General features: G+C 41.7%; 1 protein-coding gene across 1 annotated transcript; it reads right to left on the bottom strand.

Annotated features, from left to right (window-relative positions):
- Positions 1–7,779: 7,779 nt before the first annotated feature.
- Positions 7,780–9,938, bottom strand: LOC137948221 (B3 domain-containing protein Os03g0120900-like). Its single transcript, XM_068794226.1, has one exon. The coding sequence runs from the start codon at positions 9,575–9,577 to the stop codon at positions 8,282–8,284; it is 1,296 nt and encodes a 431-aa protein (XP_068650327.1). The 5' UTR covers positions 9,578–9,938; the 3' UTR covers positions 7,780–8,281.
- Between the last annotated feature and the right edge of the window lie 8,074 nt (positions 9,939–18,012).

Below are 18,012 nucleotides of genomic sequence, written 5' to 3'. Positions count from 1 at the left end.
CAAAACAGCTCCATCATTGAACTTTGTCGAGTATCTGTCGACCTGACCTGATTTCTCACTTACCCAAAATTTCAAACAGGTTCCAGCTTTCCGACTGTAATAGTCATATGAGGCCAAACCTGTACCAAGTTTCAGTGGCGTTGGGACAGACTGTTACTGGAAATGCAGGCGTCGAAACAAGGAGATGACTCAAGGGTCTGCCATCCATTTGTTTAGGTCACCTCTTTAAGGTTATGGGGATCAAATCCCAGCTTAGCAACTACCGAGACAGCGAGGGAAATCAAGAAGTTGCAATCTCCAGGCATCAAGTGTTTGTTCATTGTTCCCTGAGAAAGTAGACCCAGAACTCTTCCTCCAGTGTTCAATGAATGAAAGAAAACATTTTGAAGGATCAAAGGTCGGACACCCAATGCAATTGCTGGTTTCGACCAGCCCAGATACCCGTTTGTATAATGAGATGGTAGACAAATACTTCGCTGCACATTGAAGAGAAGATGAGGAGCATAAAGGAGTGGAATTCTCCTTTCCATTAAATTCACTGACCATCTTTATTGAATCGAATTAGAGATTTACTACTCGAGAAGGCTTGAATAGATCATTTATAAGACTCTAAAATGTCGGAGAATGTATTATTGATACCCATTGCCATAACAACCAACTCGTATTGTTTGTCATGGGTTCGAAAGCAGTCTTCTCTTCATCCTCTTCAGCCACCTGAATTTCCAATTTCCAGAACACTACAGACCCAAATAATTCAATCAAGGAGTACAACAATAACAGGGATCTAGTACCAAACCATCATCTGCTATTCCTCTTTTTGATTAACCAAACCAGGGAAGGGGATAAGAGGTGAATAGAGTCGTCCGTCTGGTTGAGAGAATAGGAGCACCAAGGCTTGGTCCCCATCCACATCTGGTGTCTTTTCGTCTGATGTTTCTGAAGCTTCCTCAGGATTTCTAAGCCTAGTTACTGACCTTGGTCACACCAAGAAAACATCAAAACCATAAGATGGGATGTGCACCAGGAGAGGCCACGTTGGTCCCCTCCCCCCCCTTGAGGACACGAGTAAGTAAAGCATGTGCATGTACTAAGCTTTAGGAGACACCCATAAAGTTTAAAGCTTCACAAGTGGGCCATCTCTCCCTCACTCCCTTTCTCATCCAAATTACAAGTCAGAATCGAAACCCATGTGAGATTGAGTTGAGAGAGTAGCATTTCTGGGCTATCATAAAGAACTGGCATCGAAAATTTCTATTTATCATGGAAGCAGAATGTAAATGAGTTAGATGATGTTTTGTTGGTTCAGATGAAGGAGTCCCTAGAACTATAGACTCATATAGCAGGATCCTATTTAGAGGAAAAACCCAAAAAAAAAAAAAGTCTTTAATGAAAAAGAGTTGTAGAAGAGAAAAAACCGAGAGGTCCCTGGTTCAGTTTTGCTGTAAGTGTAAAGGGGAAGAAAGCAGAGTACTTGAAATGGGAGGGAGGGGGAGGAGGACCATGAGGTGAAAAGGACAGTGGGCACATCACATGGAAAAGGGCGACGTGGGCCTGTATTTGGGGCATATTAGGTATCTGAAAGAGAGTGTCAGGGGGCATTTAATGGGAGCCCTTGAGGAGAGGGGGGGAAGGGTGGGGGGTGCAGTACGCACACCCTCCCAGGTTCCACCCCAAAAGATGAACTTAAGGTCAGGCTTTTCATCCCTTTACGGCTCCTCCTCCTCCAGAGCAAGCGCGCCATTGAAAGGTTCCTCTCATCCCCTCTCTTCCATTATTGCTGTTTTGGGATCGGCTGCCTCCCATTGCACAGTCGCTGTTATGCCCACAACCAAATTATTATTCTTGTAAACTGAAAAGAAAGAAACGACGATGGTTTTTTTTTTTTTTTTTCTTCCCTTTCTCTTTCTTCTTCCTCTCGTCTTCTCTTTCAGTCGCTCTCTCCTTTCCTTTTCTCTTGGACCTAATTGCATTAAACCAACTCTATGAATGAGGTTGCCTCCCTCGTGTCAAGTATACGGAGAGGGAGAGTGGGTCCCCACTTCGATATGTCACCAGATGCGATTGTTAGTCCAATCGAACTCATCTGCTTGAAAGTGAAAGTGGTGCCCGCATCCCTTAAGCATCTTTCCTTGCTCCTGCTACAACGTAGACCGACTTTCATCGTCGTCGTCCCAAGAAACCCAAACGCGGAAAAAAGGCTGAAATATATAAAGAAAGAAAAATACCCAGAAGCCAATAGCGCCAGATAAAGGATGAAAGAGAAAGATCACGGGCAAATGCTGCAATTAAGTACCATTTGAAATACGAACGTGGTCCAAGCAAACCCCCACCCTAGTTACAGAGACCGAGTAGAACGCACCTTCTCACCTCCATTTAATATTTATAGCAGAGAAAAAGGTGAAAAGAAGAGATAAACAAGCTATGCCACCTTTTTTGCATTCTTTTAGTAATCAACCAATCGATTGCTTGCATGAAAAGAGGCCGGTGGTGGGGGGCTCTCTATTTCTCCCTACCCTAAAGGCATGCGCCTCTCTTAGGGTTGGGTAAGGGAGGGGTAGGTTCAGGTTTAGGCCCTCGAATTTTCCAGCCTTGCAGGTTCTCACTTAGGAATCTTGTGATTGACCGCCAATGATTCCTCTTCTCCACGCAGTCACGCACACTCAATCATCATCATAACGGTTTAGAATTTATGTATTTGTAGGTTTCGCACTTACATGCACTCTAGGAGCACAAGAGAGATCGAGCAGACACTCTGTAAATCTGTATTTTTTTCTTCTCTCTCTCTCTCTCTCCCCTAGAGGACAAACTTGCAGAGAAGGAGATACAGATCACAGATGCGATTGCTACAGAAAAGGGAGAAGACGAGATCACGGTAAGCTTTGCATGATTGCACGTGGCGGTCTTCCTCATATGCTTTGTGGGTAATGTGAACAAGTGCAGAGGACAAGAGGGAACGGGTCCCTTGTCCAGAACCGATCATTTTCCTCTCGCGAAAAGATCTCAGATATGGCCTTGTTTTTTTCTTCCTTGGCTTCCTCCTCTCATATCTTTTTTATTATTCGGATGTCATTCATGGCTTCTCGACTCGACCTGAGCAGAAGGTGGGGGTCCATGGGAGTGGGCCAAGACAGTTCGCCATCTGGTCCCTGCAAGCGGGGATAGGGCGGAGCTGGATTTACTCTTAACTTGCACCGACAGGGACGACAGAAAGAAAACACATCCAGAAACCCGGCAATAACACAAAACCGCGTCATTTTAATGGCACCCATCCATTAATAATTTTCATCCTGGCTTCTGTAAAGCGAACCAACCATAGAATGGGTAAGCAAAGGACTTTACAAGCAGCTCATGGACCTCTGCTGACTGTTCCCTGCTAAGGCTAAACACATCCAATTCAGACGGAAAAGCCATGGATAGAAGCTTCAAAAAGTGGCGCTTTCTAATATGCGCCAGAGAGCGCTGAAGGAGGGTCAGGTAAAAGCATGGTGGGATCACAATTCAACAGGTGATAGTTACTGAATATGATTTTATGCGACGGCTGATGAGCGACCTTTCGGGCCACCCTTCGACAGTAATCTTAAATGCGCCGGGGCGTTAGAGATCAAAAGAAGAGTAGATCAGAGGCAGGCAGGCTCATATATCCACGAGAAGTATACATGAAAACAACCCATCTGTGCGATCCAAAAGCCAGATATGGCGGAAGTAACAGGGGCTTCTGAACCCCAAGCTTTATAGAACTCCATGAATCGCGTACGTTCTCGTTAGAGGGTTCTTTTCTGGATCCTTTGCCGGTGGACGATGCCTTATCGTACGCACCCTTCCTCCCTCCCCACATACTCTGTCATATATTGCAATGATTGGGGACCCCATTCGGCCTTTTGCTTTATAGCCTCTTCCAACAGCGATGGCAGCAGCAGCAGCAGCGGCAGCGGCAGCAGCAGCAGCAGCAGCAGCTAGATGTAGATATGTGTCTATGAAGGAGATGCTTCCTGCTGCCACCCTTTTCTCCATCTCCTTCCATCATCATTACCGATTCACGATTCACATCTACACTATTCACATTAATTTATTTGATCAAAACTAATTAGCTTCCGTTCTTCTCTCTGAGGTGGAGCCAGATCTTTGGATACTGATCCTTTTTTCCCTGACTGTACATCACCAATTTTTTTTATTTTATTTTACTTTTCAGTACTTTTTCTTTTTATGTCATATGCCTCCTAAACCCTCAACTAGGGTTTTAAATGCCCTCCACATGTGTTTGCTTGCTTTTATGAAGCATCGAATGAACACTGGTTTGGGAGCATCGGATCTCTGTCTTGGAGGACTATACCCTATATTTACCACTTCGGTGTATAACTGTGACCTGGGAAGTGTAAGCGGATTTTGGGAGTTCGGTTTTAGGGTAGGGGCACTTAATAGGTGAGGATCTAGCCATTATCCAGAGCATTCATGTGTAGGGTAGTACCCTTTGGAATATTCTGAACATTTGAAATAATTAAAGGAGAGAGGAGAAGAGCAGAATGCTTCAAGCTATTCACCTGCTTGCTTCTTCCTTCTTGCTCTATCATGCTGGAGGTCAATAAGATTAACCTCTCGATCTCACCTCTCCAGTATTGGACCCTTGGCATCAACACCCTATAATCCATAATCCATTTACGGTTTCCATGATTAAGACCTGTGAAAGCAGGCCTTTAGAAAAGATCTCTGCGTAATTAATCTTCAGCTTTTCAGCTTTTCAGATTTCATGCAACAGTTCTGAATCTACTTTGTAAGGATATTATCGCACTAAATGGTATGAAACTTGACCATACAAAGAGAGTGGTTCTTAAATGGATAGATTGCCATCAAATCACTAGTAAACCTAGACTACTTACTGCTATAGCTGTTTCAGTTAAGGCAGGAAGCCTTCCAAATTCTAAATAGATTATATTTCGCTCTTCGTGCCCTATAGAAACCGAGGATAAAAAACCACCAGGTTTGCTGAGTAATTAAGGGTTCTCAGAGCGTGAGGGTGTACTTGAGCTCATTCAGAAAGAGTTTAATTCACCAGTATAATGGTGACTGGCTGGAGCTAAATCTTAACCATCCGTCGCTCAGTTCGCTTAGGCCTTAAATCATGCAGTACTATCTTTAACCGGTACTTGTTTCTTCTTGTTGATGTGAAGATTTAACATCTTGGAATGAAGAACATAAGTGGAGAAATGTTAATTTTGCGAAGAACGCACCTTATATTAGCTAAACACGTCATTGAAAAATATCAGAAATTTTAGAAAAATAATGGATTCAAAATGCATAAATTTAGGTATCAGGCAACCTGTGTGGCTGTTTCGTTACAGTCAACCCACTTCTTTGTGGTAATTACTACTCCAAAACACTAGACACTTGAGCTTGATAATCGTACTTGATGAGTTTAATTACTTCATCCAGCCTCCAGTGATTTTCTCTGGACTTTCTGCATTCATCTTGCATTACTTTGGATATTGATTGATATAAAAACAAAAAAAAACAAAAAAACAAGCTGGCTGCTGCAGTGCATGTTAGACTATAATGTCCAGCTTCTTACCAGTCTAGTTACAGCTTCTCTTGATTTAAAGGTCTATGAGATCTGGAAGGTTAAAATAATAGTCAATTTGTCAGTGAGTTAATTCCCTGTGACCAGTGTTTATATAACCTCAGATCTATTCATGTTCATATATTAGCACTTAGTTGGCAATGGAGAAAACTTTCTCTCTCTCTCACTTACTCAGACACACATGACTCGGTGTCACTCTCTCTCTCCTAACATAACTGGACCTTGAGATAGAGAACATATATGTGAGAGATTCCAAACTCAAATAAAAAAAAAATTCTTTTATTTGTTTTTAGATATCATAGTCATGGAGAGCAGTGTTTTAAAAGTCCTTGAGGTTCAGTATGTCGATTCTATATAATTAACTGAGAGCTTATTATGGAGGATATTGCAGGTTAAGAAGTCTTAGGGGTGCTAGGAGCAAGACAAAAGGGCATGAAGAGGTGGCTTACTGTACCATCTTATAAGATAATACATAAAGCACAATTGTGTATAGGTAAGACATATGTGCAGAAAAAGAATTAATACCTTTCACACGATGTTGATCAAGACTTTATAGCTATTTTCATCAAGGGTTCACTATATGAGTAGGAATTTAAGTTAAAACAGATTTTGCTAACAATGAACTCTCTGAATCAATCAAGGAGTATAAAAAAGGGAAGTCATAGAATCAACCATGAAGTCTTGATTATGGAAAATTTTAACAAAGGCAACAACTTATACGAACAGTAATAACTTGCAAGTAGACTTGTTACTTCCTAGGTAAGCCACTTAAAAAGAAAAAAAGGGAAATACTGGAGATCAGATTTCTTCAGTGTATTTTTATGAGTCAAACAAGCTCCAATGAGTGTCAGTGACTTCAGGAGCAAATGCCTAAACTGAAAGAAAATAAGAAGGATTTTGTTTTTCTCTTTTCTTTTGCCAAAGAAATCTTCTTATAAGAGACTTCTAATGGTTTTGTGCTCATTGTTTACTAGCTTCAGGAATGAAAGAAAGGGCACCATAGCAGGACACCTGTTCAGTTCTATGGAGTATGGACAAGAAAAAGAAAGGCTAGTTCGGACCATCAAAGTAAATTCTTGGGGAGCTGGTGATGAGGAAGTAGACTCCTTTGTGCCATGCTTGTGCAAAGCAATTTATACCTTCTTCTCTCTCCGTCTATAGAATTCCATCCTAAGAAGAGTAAAGACATGGAAAGAAGAAAAGGGCTCTCCATCTCTGGCTTCACAGACATGGTGCTCTTACAGGTGGATTTTGGTCCATTCTTTTGTCTTTCCTCCATTGAGAGAAATCACATACATGTAGTAGCTAAAATTAGCAGTTGGTGTAAGTTATATAATCCTTGCATATATCTTCTACAAGCAGTCAGTAGTTCCAGTGTTATGGTAATGGAGTCTTTGATAGACGACAATATTATTTACTAACATTATAATATATCACAATAACAGCTGCAATTCATGGACAACTACGATTTGATTCAGCCATTCATTGACATCCAAACCGTTTTGCATCTTTTTTCATGGCAGATGAGCCAATTCCAATCAAAATGTAATCTCAAGATCGAGGTTGCAGCACAGGAAACAACACATAAAGGCTTCTTCTTTAGAGGCAATGAATTAATCATCGAGTGATGTAAAATAAACTTCCAATACTGACTAAGCCGTGCAAGAGAGGGAGTACATTTTTGTTTTATCATACCTGGAGGCAGCCTCCCTTCAGAGCCCATTTTGAGAACCAATCCTGCGAAGCCCATCTGAAACATTAAACACAAGGGTGGAATACAATTTGAAAGGCAGATACAGCTAGGTTGCAGCCTCGACGTGCTTAAAAGCCCTTTATGATATGGGTAATTTCCTCGTACGAAGCATACAAATAAAGATGTCTTTTCCCTGAAGAGTCTGTCTGTGGCTGACATCAACAAGGAATTAATGGCAGGTGATAGCAAACCAGAGAGCATCAGCCAATGAAAAGATAGTCTGTTGATAATAGAGATAAGAAACGAATAGAGAAAAATGGGAGATTTGACCTTAAACACGATCCAGTATTCCCTGGTTGTGGATGAAAGCCGATACTCTCCCCAGAAATATCAGATAAAAAGAAAGGAACTGAAGAAGATGAGACCCGAGAGAGAGAGAGAGAGAGAGAGAGAGAGAGAGAGCATTTGTTCTTGGTTCAGTTTATAACAGAAAATTCTGGTAAGCAGTCATATACCAAAATGGAGATTGAATTGAAATAAAAGAAAGAAAACAACCAGAGCAGAAGTTTCTTTAAACAAGCATAAGATGATAGGATGGAGGCATCAGATGAAGCCAGGCTCTACATAAGGAAAATGAGATATACTTAGAGCACTGTTCTATATCTATGTCTATGTCTATATCTATATACAGTTAAAAAGAAGAGTGAGGTGTAATACAAGAGCTTTGCAGCTTCTCCCAGCGGACTCTTCTGCAACACCCCCAATGAAAAAAACATTCCTCTCGTGACTGAATAGATGAAAACCTTTTTGATGCTCTAAATATCAAAATTTATAATAAAAGAAAGAAGAAGACGGACGAAATCCAAGCTCAAAAGTCTGGTGCTTTTTCGTTTTTGAAATAATCCTCGATCGAAACTTCTTATTGGTACCCATGGTTGTTTCCTTGTAGGATTAAAGAGATGCGGCGAGAGAGCAGTGAGGTTTAAAGCCTTTCGTCTTCAGTGTTTCTCTATCTCTCAGATATCCAAATCGAACGACAAGGACTGCCTCGTCTTCCTGGGTAAGTCTTGTGCAGAAGTCGGCAGTGGGCCACCACCGTAGAGCCTTAATTGGAGCGGCGGAGAAGGTTGAGGCTGCTGTTGAGGCTGTGGCAGTAAGGAAGACATGGGGTGAGCAGCAGACAAGACGTCGTTATCGGCCTCGTCGCCGGTGGGGCACTCCAGGTTTACGCCGAAGAGCCGGAGCCTCTTGGCCGAGGCCTTTCCGTGGACCACCGGCACAGAATCGAAGACCATGGGGACTGCGCTGGAGGCGTCCCCTCCACCGATGCCGCCACCACCACCTCCGCCGTGTTGTTGCAGTGCAGTAACGCCGTGGGGACCGGCTGAACGGAGGTAGAAGATCGATCCGGCGGGGTTCACCACATTGTAGCCGTAATTGCTGTGGTCGAAATTGAGCTGCTGCATGTGGGTCTGCGGTGGCACTGGGAGGGAGACTGTCGGAGGGAAGAATATTCGGCCCCAGGGGACGGAGCGGTGCAAGGACATGGGATGGTGGGGGAGAGGGACGCCACGGATGGAGGAGTCCGGTCCTGTGTCCGGTCGGCGCTTCCAGTCGATGTAGAGGCGGTCCTTTCCCAACTCTCCTAAACCTCGCTCGAAGGACACAATGTCTCCGGCGTCTAGCTTCTTCTCCTTCACGAATCGGCTCCATCCTTTGGTCATCACGTAGCTCTGGCTGCTGTTCCAATACGAGTACCGGAACCTCCATGGCTTCCCGCTTCGGTCTTCGAAGCTCAGCAGAAGGCCTTTCTCATTGGCGGATGAATCAAGAGGAAAGTACTTCTCGGCGTGTTGTTTGGGTATCACCAGCCGGTTGAGCTTCCCGACGTCGCTCGGGGTCACTACTTTGTCGAACATGTGCTCTCTTTCCACCCCACGAAGCCCTCCTCCAGTACCTTGTCCGTCTTCATCTCCGTCCCCTCGGTGTGATTGGGAACCAGTGGTGTCCATGGCGTCGAACGGGCTGTAATTAGCGAATCCAAGCGTCTTGGCGGCGGCGTCTCTGGAGTCGAAGGTACCCATATTCCAGAGCCGCTGATGCTTTTCGTAAATCTGGCCGCCCCATCGCCCGTTAGGCTGCGGGGCGGCCCCTTTGTACTGTGAAGAAGAAGACGGAGATGGAGAAGAGGAAGATGGGTAAAATGGGAAGGTTTGATGCTTACCCATCTCCCCGCCGGCCATCATCACCCGCTTTTCCTCTTCCTCCTCTTCTTCTTCGCAGTAATCATCTCTATCTTCCACAATCTCCATCTTTTCCCCCTTTAATTTTGTTTTCCTTTTCTGTGACACGATTGAAAGAAGCCGGTGATCAATAGAGAGGGAAAAAAAAGTGCTGGCGTTTGAGCGGCCTGAAATTGCTCTCAGAATAACTTGGCAAAAATCAAAGAGAAGCAGATCAGACAAACAGGAAGCGTAGCAAGGAGGGTCGGTGCCTTCTTCTTTGACTAAGAAGATGAAGACCCAAAGCTAGACAATCCATGAGCAGAGTCGGGTTTCCATTGACCTTTGATACATGGCTTCGATTCTTTCCGACCCCCTCGTAGTTTCCCAAAAAAATACTGCAGAAAGGAAGAAAAAGTAGGCGGTGTGAAGATTAAGGCAGAGAGAGTGTGGGCTGAGAAGGGAGGAGGAGATCATCAGGAGAAGTGAAGAAATAAGGGAAGGCTTATACGTAGGTCCCGGTGAATTATCTGGTTGGGCTCATGTGAGCTTGTCCTTTTCATCATTGGGGTATTTATATTGGCTTTGTGATAAGCTCCAGAGGCCAGTTGTTGATGTTGTTGTTGTAGAGAGCATGAATTTGAGAGAGAGAGAGAGAGACAGAGAGAGAGCTGAGGTATCCAAATACAACTGCAGTAACACTGTGAGAGAGAAGTTAGTGAGAGAGAAAGATATTAAAAACGATTGAATTAGGACTAGTTAGGTGTATTTTCATTGTTGTTAAGGGTTTTGACTTTGCAACCACAGATTCTGTACCTTCCTGGATAGAGAGAAGGAATGGGGCCTTCCTTTGTTCTACGCTCTACTGCCACCAGGTCATTCCCTCTTCCATTAGAACGATTCTGGGTTTCCTCTCAGCTAGATTAGATTGAAACTTCAAACCCAACAAAGATTTCAAGAAACTCTCTGCACCAAGAAATCCACAAAAAACATTTGTAAAAGCAGTGATGTAATGAAATGGCGCACATACATGCAAGCTTCCGTTTCATCGCATCACTGCCATTTCTTTAAGCAAATTTGCTGTTATTGAGCTTAATTAATTCTTGTTCTGCCCCCCCGCAAAAGGCCTCGTTCGAACCACATGGTAGTGGGGTCATCAGTCAATCAAACAAATTAAGCACTTGCATGGGACGATCCCAAAGCCTCTAATTACTGCGGGCCGCTCTCTAATCGAGTGGTTTGATCGCCCGAATCACCATTATCACACATTAAGCAGGATCCATCAAGTTTTTTTTTCTTTTTTTTTTTTTTTTTTTTTTTTAAACCCGAGACCCTCAGCTGCCAGGCTGCTTAGCATCTTCCTCTTCCCTAAGTCGAGGTCCCCAGATTCATTTTTTCTTCGACAATTTATAATCAATAGACCGAATATGTTAATCTCAACAGGTCCTGCCTGAGATCATTTCAAACGTCACCTTGTAAAGCAGCCTGATGTTCGATCATGTATCGGTTTAATCAAAACCCTGTGGTTAATTTTTAATCAATCAACCATAACTTGTTCTTTTCCCCTCCCTGAATTGAAAAACTGGCAAGTGCCCTAACTTCTTATCCTACTTGCAACCCACATCCCAATACTGGAAAACCCGTTTCTCTTTCCTTTCTACTGTGACCTCACAAGCTTATTTTCCAGAAATATAATATACACATTTGTTTATCGGACAATACGATACGATAAAATAGAGAACAGTGTGTTGTGGTCCCTGAACCGGAGTTTTAATAATGCTTCCTCTTTTTGGTTTCAGCTATGGCTTTGGAGGATAAAGTGTGGTGAAGTTATTCCAGAGAAAAATAACTTCCGGTTTGTCCCGGTGCTACGAAACCACAGCAGCGCGATTCTCTCTCACACTGCTTGCTCTACCAAATACCAACCCCAAGAAACCATCTGTGAAAGGGCTCCTCGTTGTCCAACCTTCTCTAGGCTCCCTTTGACCCTTTTGCTGACCCCACAGAATCCTCCCTCTCTCTCTCTCTCTCTCTCTCTCTCTCTCTCTCTCTCTATTACATCAATCTGGGTTGGAAAAATCTGTAAAAATGAAAAGCATGTATATAAAGGTGATGGGCGAGTGGTAAATGCGTTAGCAGGCTTTGAAGATGAAGTGCAAGCAGTAGACCAGTTACTTGCAGGCATTATGTTCATGGGGAGAGGAGATTCTCTTTGGTCTTCAAGGCGCCTGACCTAACTACCTATTGATGAATCAATGTGTTAGCTGCCTTATATCCCAGTTTCTTGATAGGGATTAGTGGCTGTTAATGCGAGGAATGAATCCTGTGTAATCGCTGGTAAAGGTTGAAAAGAGTGGCACTGGTAGAAGGCAGCAGGACAGATAGGGCTGTCAAGTGACGAGGATAATCAACAGGAGGAATAACTTGAAGTAACAGGTAGGTAAGATCAGGTACTTGGATTCAGTACAGATTATGGCAAAAACATGCATGTGGCCTTGCATTTTCAAGAAAACAATTGCCCATCTGGTTTTACCAATGACATTGTTTTTTTTTTTTCTGGAACATAAACAGAATTTTCAAGAAGCTCTGATGGTTGATCTGTGCTGCATCAGTTTTCCAACTAATGAGCGGCAGACGAAAGGTGGGAAAAACTTATGAAACCAGAGCTGATTGATCCTTGTTGAGTTATTCTGGGTAGATTAGAGATCGGAAGCATATTTCCATCAATACAAAAAAGCCAGAATGATGCCAACCTAATTCTATTTATATCTTTTCAGCTTCGCCATTAAATTTCTGCTTGAATCATTTATTTTTTATTTGAATTAGGCATTATTATCCTACCCCCTCGAAAAATTAATATCAAGTTCCCAACGTTATTTTAGTGGCATTTTCTGAAACACTCTCACAACTGTAACATAATGGATTCTCTACTCCCACTTGCACCATTTATTCTCAAGGTACTTACACTGATTTCTCAGATTTAACTTCTCTGTTTTGGGTTTTGATTGAATTGGACAAAGAAATCTTTATGGCTAATTACACTTTAAACATCAATCTATAGAGAACAGTGAAGAAGACGAGTGACACCCTCCCTTATCCAAACCTAACTCTCTTTATGTCTTTTAAGTTTGGACATTAAATTTTCTGTTTAAAACATTTATTTTTTCAATTTGGAGTTCCCTCCTCGTCATTAAATACCAGTCTTTCCACCCTATTTGAACCAGTTTCCCTTCAAAACACCCTCCAACTGTAAATCCTTCTACTGCTACTACTGTCATTTACTCCTCTTTTATCATCTACAGCTCGGCACCATCACGGATTCATCAAAATTCACTTCACTAATACACATTACAATTTGCATCAGTAATCATGTTCACCAGGCTACCCTTTCCCTTATGGAAATGTTTAATGGTAATCAACCTACACCAAACAATGACAAAGACCAAACCCAAAGGGAAAAGAAGAACATTGATTGGCAGCTAATAATCACTTCCCATCTTGTTTCAGTAAAATGGGTATAAAACCTCATGAATTCTGTTGACTGAAAATTCATACCAAAAGCTATATATGCATTAAAGTTTTTTTTTTTTTTTCTCTCCCAATCTTGTTGACTGCTCAAAGCAAAAAGACATGTATTGATAGATGAGGGGATGATCTTCATTTCAAAGTGCAAAACAAAAGTTGCAGTATTAAGATCCCATGACCCATTACTGGTTGTAAAGTATTAGTAATTATTTTCAGTTAAGCCTTTTCCACATGGGTACTGTACTAGATAGACCATGCATGGTCAAGCTAGAAGAAATTAAGTTTGAACTTGTTAGTTAATACAAATTGACTGCAACATCTAAGTTGTAATCCAGCATTGAATATACGGTTGGTGGAGGGCATAAAATTTTTGAATTTCTTTTCAAAATTTTTGAAAAAAACTTCCAGTTTCAATCCAAGGCATTAGGGGAGGCCAGCAGTTGCATTGGATGCAATCATTGTTTGGGGTGGTCTTAGAAGAAGAGAGAAAAAAAAACCTGCAGCCTCATGGGTGCATGTTAGCATAATGCAGTACTAGACCAGGAGGAAGTAGTAGTAAAGAAGCTGGGAGAAATGTACATACGGGGAGGGTGACCTTAAAGGTAAAGAGGCAGAAGCAAGTTATTGGGGGACCTCTCTCATCATTTATTCAGATGAGAGGCCTCTGCTGCTACCAATAATAATCCCCATATGACTTTATAATACTTGAATATATATATATATATATATATAAATATATTCTCGATCTACATGTAAACATAAAAATAATACGTGCACGTAGGTGCAGGACCACCAAACTCTAGAAATCCAAGAAAACCATCCAGTTGGCGGCTATCTCTTCCATAATTTTACTCTTGGCTTTTTCTCCTGCTCTTCTATGTATCTGTATGTGTGTCCTGACATGGTCTTCTTTTATCCCTTCATAAATCATAGACCCGTCTTCCTCAGGGTGGCAAGCGCAGACAAAAAAAAAAAAAAAGCTTCATTAACCCCATCTTCTACTTTATTTTTTCATTTTCTAGCCTGATAATGATACAGTAAGTAAGGTAAAGAAACTAAAGGTGTTTGAGATCATGGGGTCGGCGAGAAAACCCAAATAATTCCTGCCCGGATGAAAACGGGTAAGGCGGGCAATAATGGCAGCAGCAGGAGGAGGAGGAGGAGGCAGCCATTGCAGAGTAGCAGCAGAAGCATCTTGGCTTCGCTTCTCTTCTCTTCCCATCTCTGGGTCTGTAAAACCGTTGAAGCTTGTTGTTGGGTCGCTTTCATTAAGCTAGTAGATGAGGAAAGAAAAGCCGTCCATTGCGTTTCAGTAGCCATTTATATTCTGTCTCACAGGTTGCTGTTACATTCTGCATTCTCACACCAAAGTACGTCCACAACTTGCTGCTGCTATCGCTGCCGAGCTGTCTGCAGCTGCAGCTGCCGCCCACGAGCAGAGCTCTGCGTCGATCGATCCACCTTGCCTTCGCTTTCCCTTCCCTTCCCTGCTAATCAATCACTACTCCTAGTAAAGTAACCCCCTTAACGGCAGCTTTAAAGTGGCATTTCATCATACAGGTGTGTGAGGCTGTGAAGTGAACTAGCTCCCCAAGTTGGGCTTCTCTTCGTCAACTCTACATCCCAAACCCCCGGAGGGTAGGCCCCCACAAATCTGTTCATGTGCATTGCTTCCGTGGGACCAGTACCGGAGATGGGTTGTCATTTTCTCCACACCCACATCAACATCAATATTCATTCATTACTCTTTCTATTTTATTTATTTATTTGCAATTTTCAAGGCTGGCACAAGAAAAGAAAGACTCTTAAAAAACACCAAGCTAGTCCTTCGTCTTTGACCCATCAATTGCCTCGGTCTATTCACTCGGCCGAGTCGTCCAGGTTCATGGAGGAATCGTACGGGAACTCCCTAATTAAAATCTTAATCAAGGAGGACGAGAGTCCTGTATCCGGTCCGCAACTCGTGCCGTGGGGTCAAAGTTGGGGGACCCACCAAATTTTAAGAAATATCGCGAGATGCCGACGGTGGGTGGGAAGTGGGAAGTGGGAAGTGGGAAATGGGAAATGAAGCATGTGAGTAAGTGAGGCGGGAAGTGACGTCACAGGAGTCTCACCCGTGACGGCGAGATCTTGTTGAGAGGAGGAATCTTTACACGTCAATTCACTTTTGTTTTTCTTCACTGGTTTTCCTCTTTTAGTAACTCTTTATTTGTTTATTTTATTTTATCCCGTCTCAGTCAGATTCCTTCCTAATCTCACTTCTCGGCGACGGACACGAAGCGAAGCAGTCACTGAAAAGAAACGGCAGTCAGCTTCCTTCCATCTCCTCTCACCCATCGCCCTCCTACTTCTATTCCCATTGTTATTCAGTTATGTTAAATCTTTACGACACGGAGAAGACAGGCAGATATCGGGCAGGTTATTACCTGCCTTGATCTTATTATTTGGCCACTTGGTAGCAGAAGAAGATTTCCTTCAGAAGAGCAAAAACCATTAAGAGCTTTTAGAAGATTTTCAAATGCCAGTGAACATCATAGAAAGACAGGTATTCAGTCAATGAACGTCATCGCATTAAAAATGCAAGTGGAGTGAAGGGACGTAATCCAACTGCAACTGGGGGTATTAGGCGAATTGGTTGTCAATTTTGGAGTTAGGTTTTGCGATTAGTAAAGGTGGGTCAAAAGCTTCTCGGCGGAAAAAAAAAAAAGAAATGCTTTCTCATTGAAGGTTTCAACATCTGATTACTTGAAAACCAGGTTCGAAATCCACACGCGTCTTCATGTTATCGTCACGACAGGCCCCCGGCGATGTACAGATATGGAAGAAAGACGAGTGTCTTCCACAGTTTGAATTCGCAGTGGAATTCCATGATAAGGAATTTCGTGCGTGCTGGACTGTAGGGGGGACGCCTCGCTCTCCTCTACATAGATGGAATGAATAATGGACCAAAGTGTGAATGGGCCAGATTTGTAGTGTGGGCTTAGAAGAAATTCAGTCCAAAAACTAACCCTGGGGCTACAGGTTCAAGGAAAGACGTGTGATGGGAAAAAAGAATACTAAAAGGAAAAGAAAACTAAACTAAACTAATAGAGATGGCAGATAAGAAAATGACACGTTGTTTATGAGTTGATTGAGTCAATTCACATAACCTAGTTTGGGTTTTTATTCATAATAAAATATTACATAAAACCCGAGTTAAATTTAAATATCCAGTTCCCAATTACACTAATAAAGTAGAAGTATAACAACACTAAAATTTCTCCTTGTTGAACCTTCTTCGCATGAGACTCATTTTCATGACAATCGTGTAAGATTCTTCTATATTTGTTTTTCAACATTTACAATATAAAAAAACCAATTAAGATGGTGAAAGACTACACATTGTCTTGCTTACTTGCAAAAAGTGATATTGTCATATTTGAAAAAGGTTCTCATGACCAAAAACTGGCAATCGGCCATGGATGAAGAAATTGATGCAATAAGGAAGAATGATACATTGGAGCTTATTACAAGGATACAAGTAAAACGGAGAATTGACTATGAGGAAGTATTTGCACTAGTCACCATATTTGCACTAGACTCCTCTTGTAGCTCAAAACAATGCAAAATTCATCAAATGGATGTTAGGTTAATATTCCTTAGTGGGTACATAGAAGAAGTATATGTAGAACAACACCTAGGCTACGGTTAGTAGAGGAGAAAGTCTACCAATTATAAAAATCACTATATGGTCTAAAACAAACTCCACAAGCATGGAGTATAAGCATTGATGTAGTAAGTGAGAGTTCCTCCTACCTTTGTGAGAGTGAAATTCCTCTTCTATAAGCCTTGAGAAGGATTCACTTTGTTTTCTAAGAACTTAGCAGTTTTGTTATTTTGTCAAATACAAGGGTCCACTATCTTCCAACATGTACATCCAAAACGCATAAGATTTGCTCCAATTCCAATTTTGAGAAACTCCAACACAACAAGATATGGTCCACTTGTGCTTGATTTAGGAAACAAATCTCGTCAATGTTCAATTGTCCCAGAATTATCAAGCAATTCTCCAAAAGTATGTGCTTCCACAAGTAAACTTTTTAGCAACTTAAACTGCTATGATAAAATTCAAATCTCACCAATCTTAATTAACGGAGATGAAGTATCTCATCTCCAAATATATACTTCTAAGTACCAAGTCTTCTCCTTCTTTTGATTGAAGTTTCTTATTATTAGATGCATCAAACTTCTGTTAAAAAAAATTAAAAAAAAAACAGTCCACAGAGAGAATTTATTGAAAATCACTTTCTAAATCTGCTATGTCTACCAGTTAATGGAAAATGTTGTTCAAGGACCCATACAATGTAAGGAATCTCATAATAATGTATATTATAATGTATTCTTCATAGGACAAAAAAAATACTCAAGAATGAGAAACAAAAAGAAGAAGAAAAAAGTGATAAAAAAGCTGCATCAAGTCTGATTATATAACCTATTATAGAAGTTAGAAACTCAACTTTTTTAAAAAAATTGTCTTTTTCTAGTCTTAGTTTTGGAGTCATGATATTATATGACCTTGAACTCCTTCAATCCAAATATGAAACCTTAATGAATCTATCTAATGGAAGTAGATAGACAAAAATATGTATCGTTAACCTGGTTTTGTTAGATTTTGTTGGAAGTTGAATATTTGGGCAGCTCGGTCTTTTGGGAGTCATCCATCACTATCCATATAGAGAGATCTATTTCTGAAGGCGAACAGGACAATGTTTTAATGGCCACCTCATCATCAACTTTCAAGGTCAGTTTTCTTTACAAGTTAAATTCACAGTTTGAAATTTGCATTAATCAAGCTGCAATGTATTTTACTAACATGCATGGGTTGAGTTCTGTCAACCGTCCGGTTTAGTCTCCCCTATGTCAATCCATACCTAGATAAGAAATGCCTCCTCCATCAATGGCGTGAAGTCGTCGCCAAAGCAACTGCCCTCGACACTTCCTACGTAAAGAAAACCGACATC

This window comes from Aristolochia californica, unplaced genomic scaffold (genome assembly GCF_029961685.1).
Source record: "Aristolochia californica isolate CCGP_79_NKW_82.1479 unplaced genomic scaffold, dmAriCali1.0.hap1 SCAF_13, whole genome shotgun sequence".
NCBI lineage: Eukaryota > Viridiplantae > Streptophyta > Magnoliopsida > Piperales > Aristolochiaceae > Aristolochia > Aristolochia californica.
This window is presented reverse-complemented; position numbering and strand designations above follow the sequence as displayed.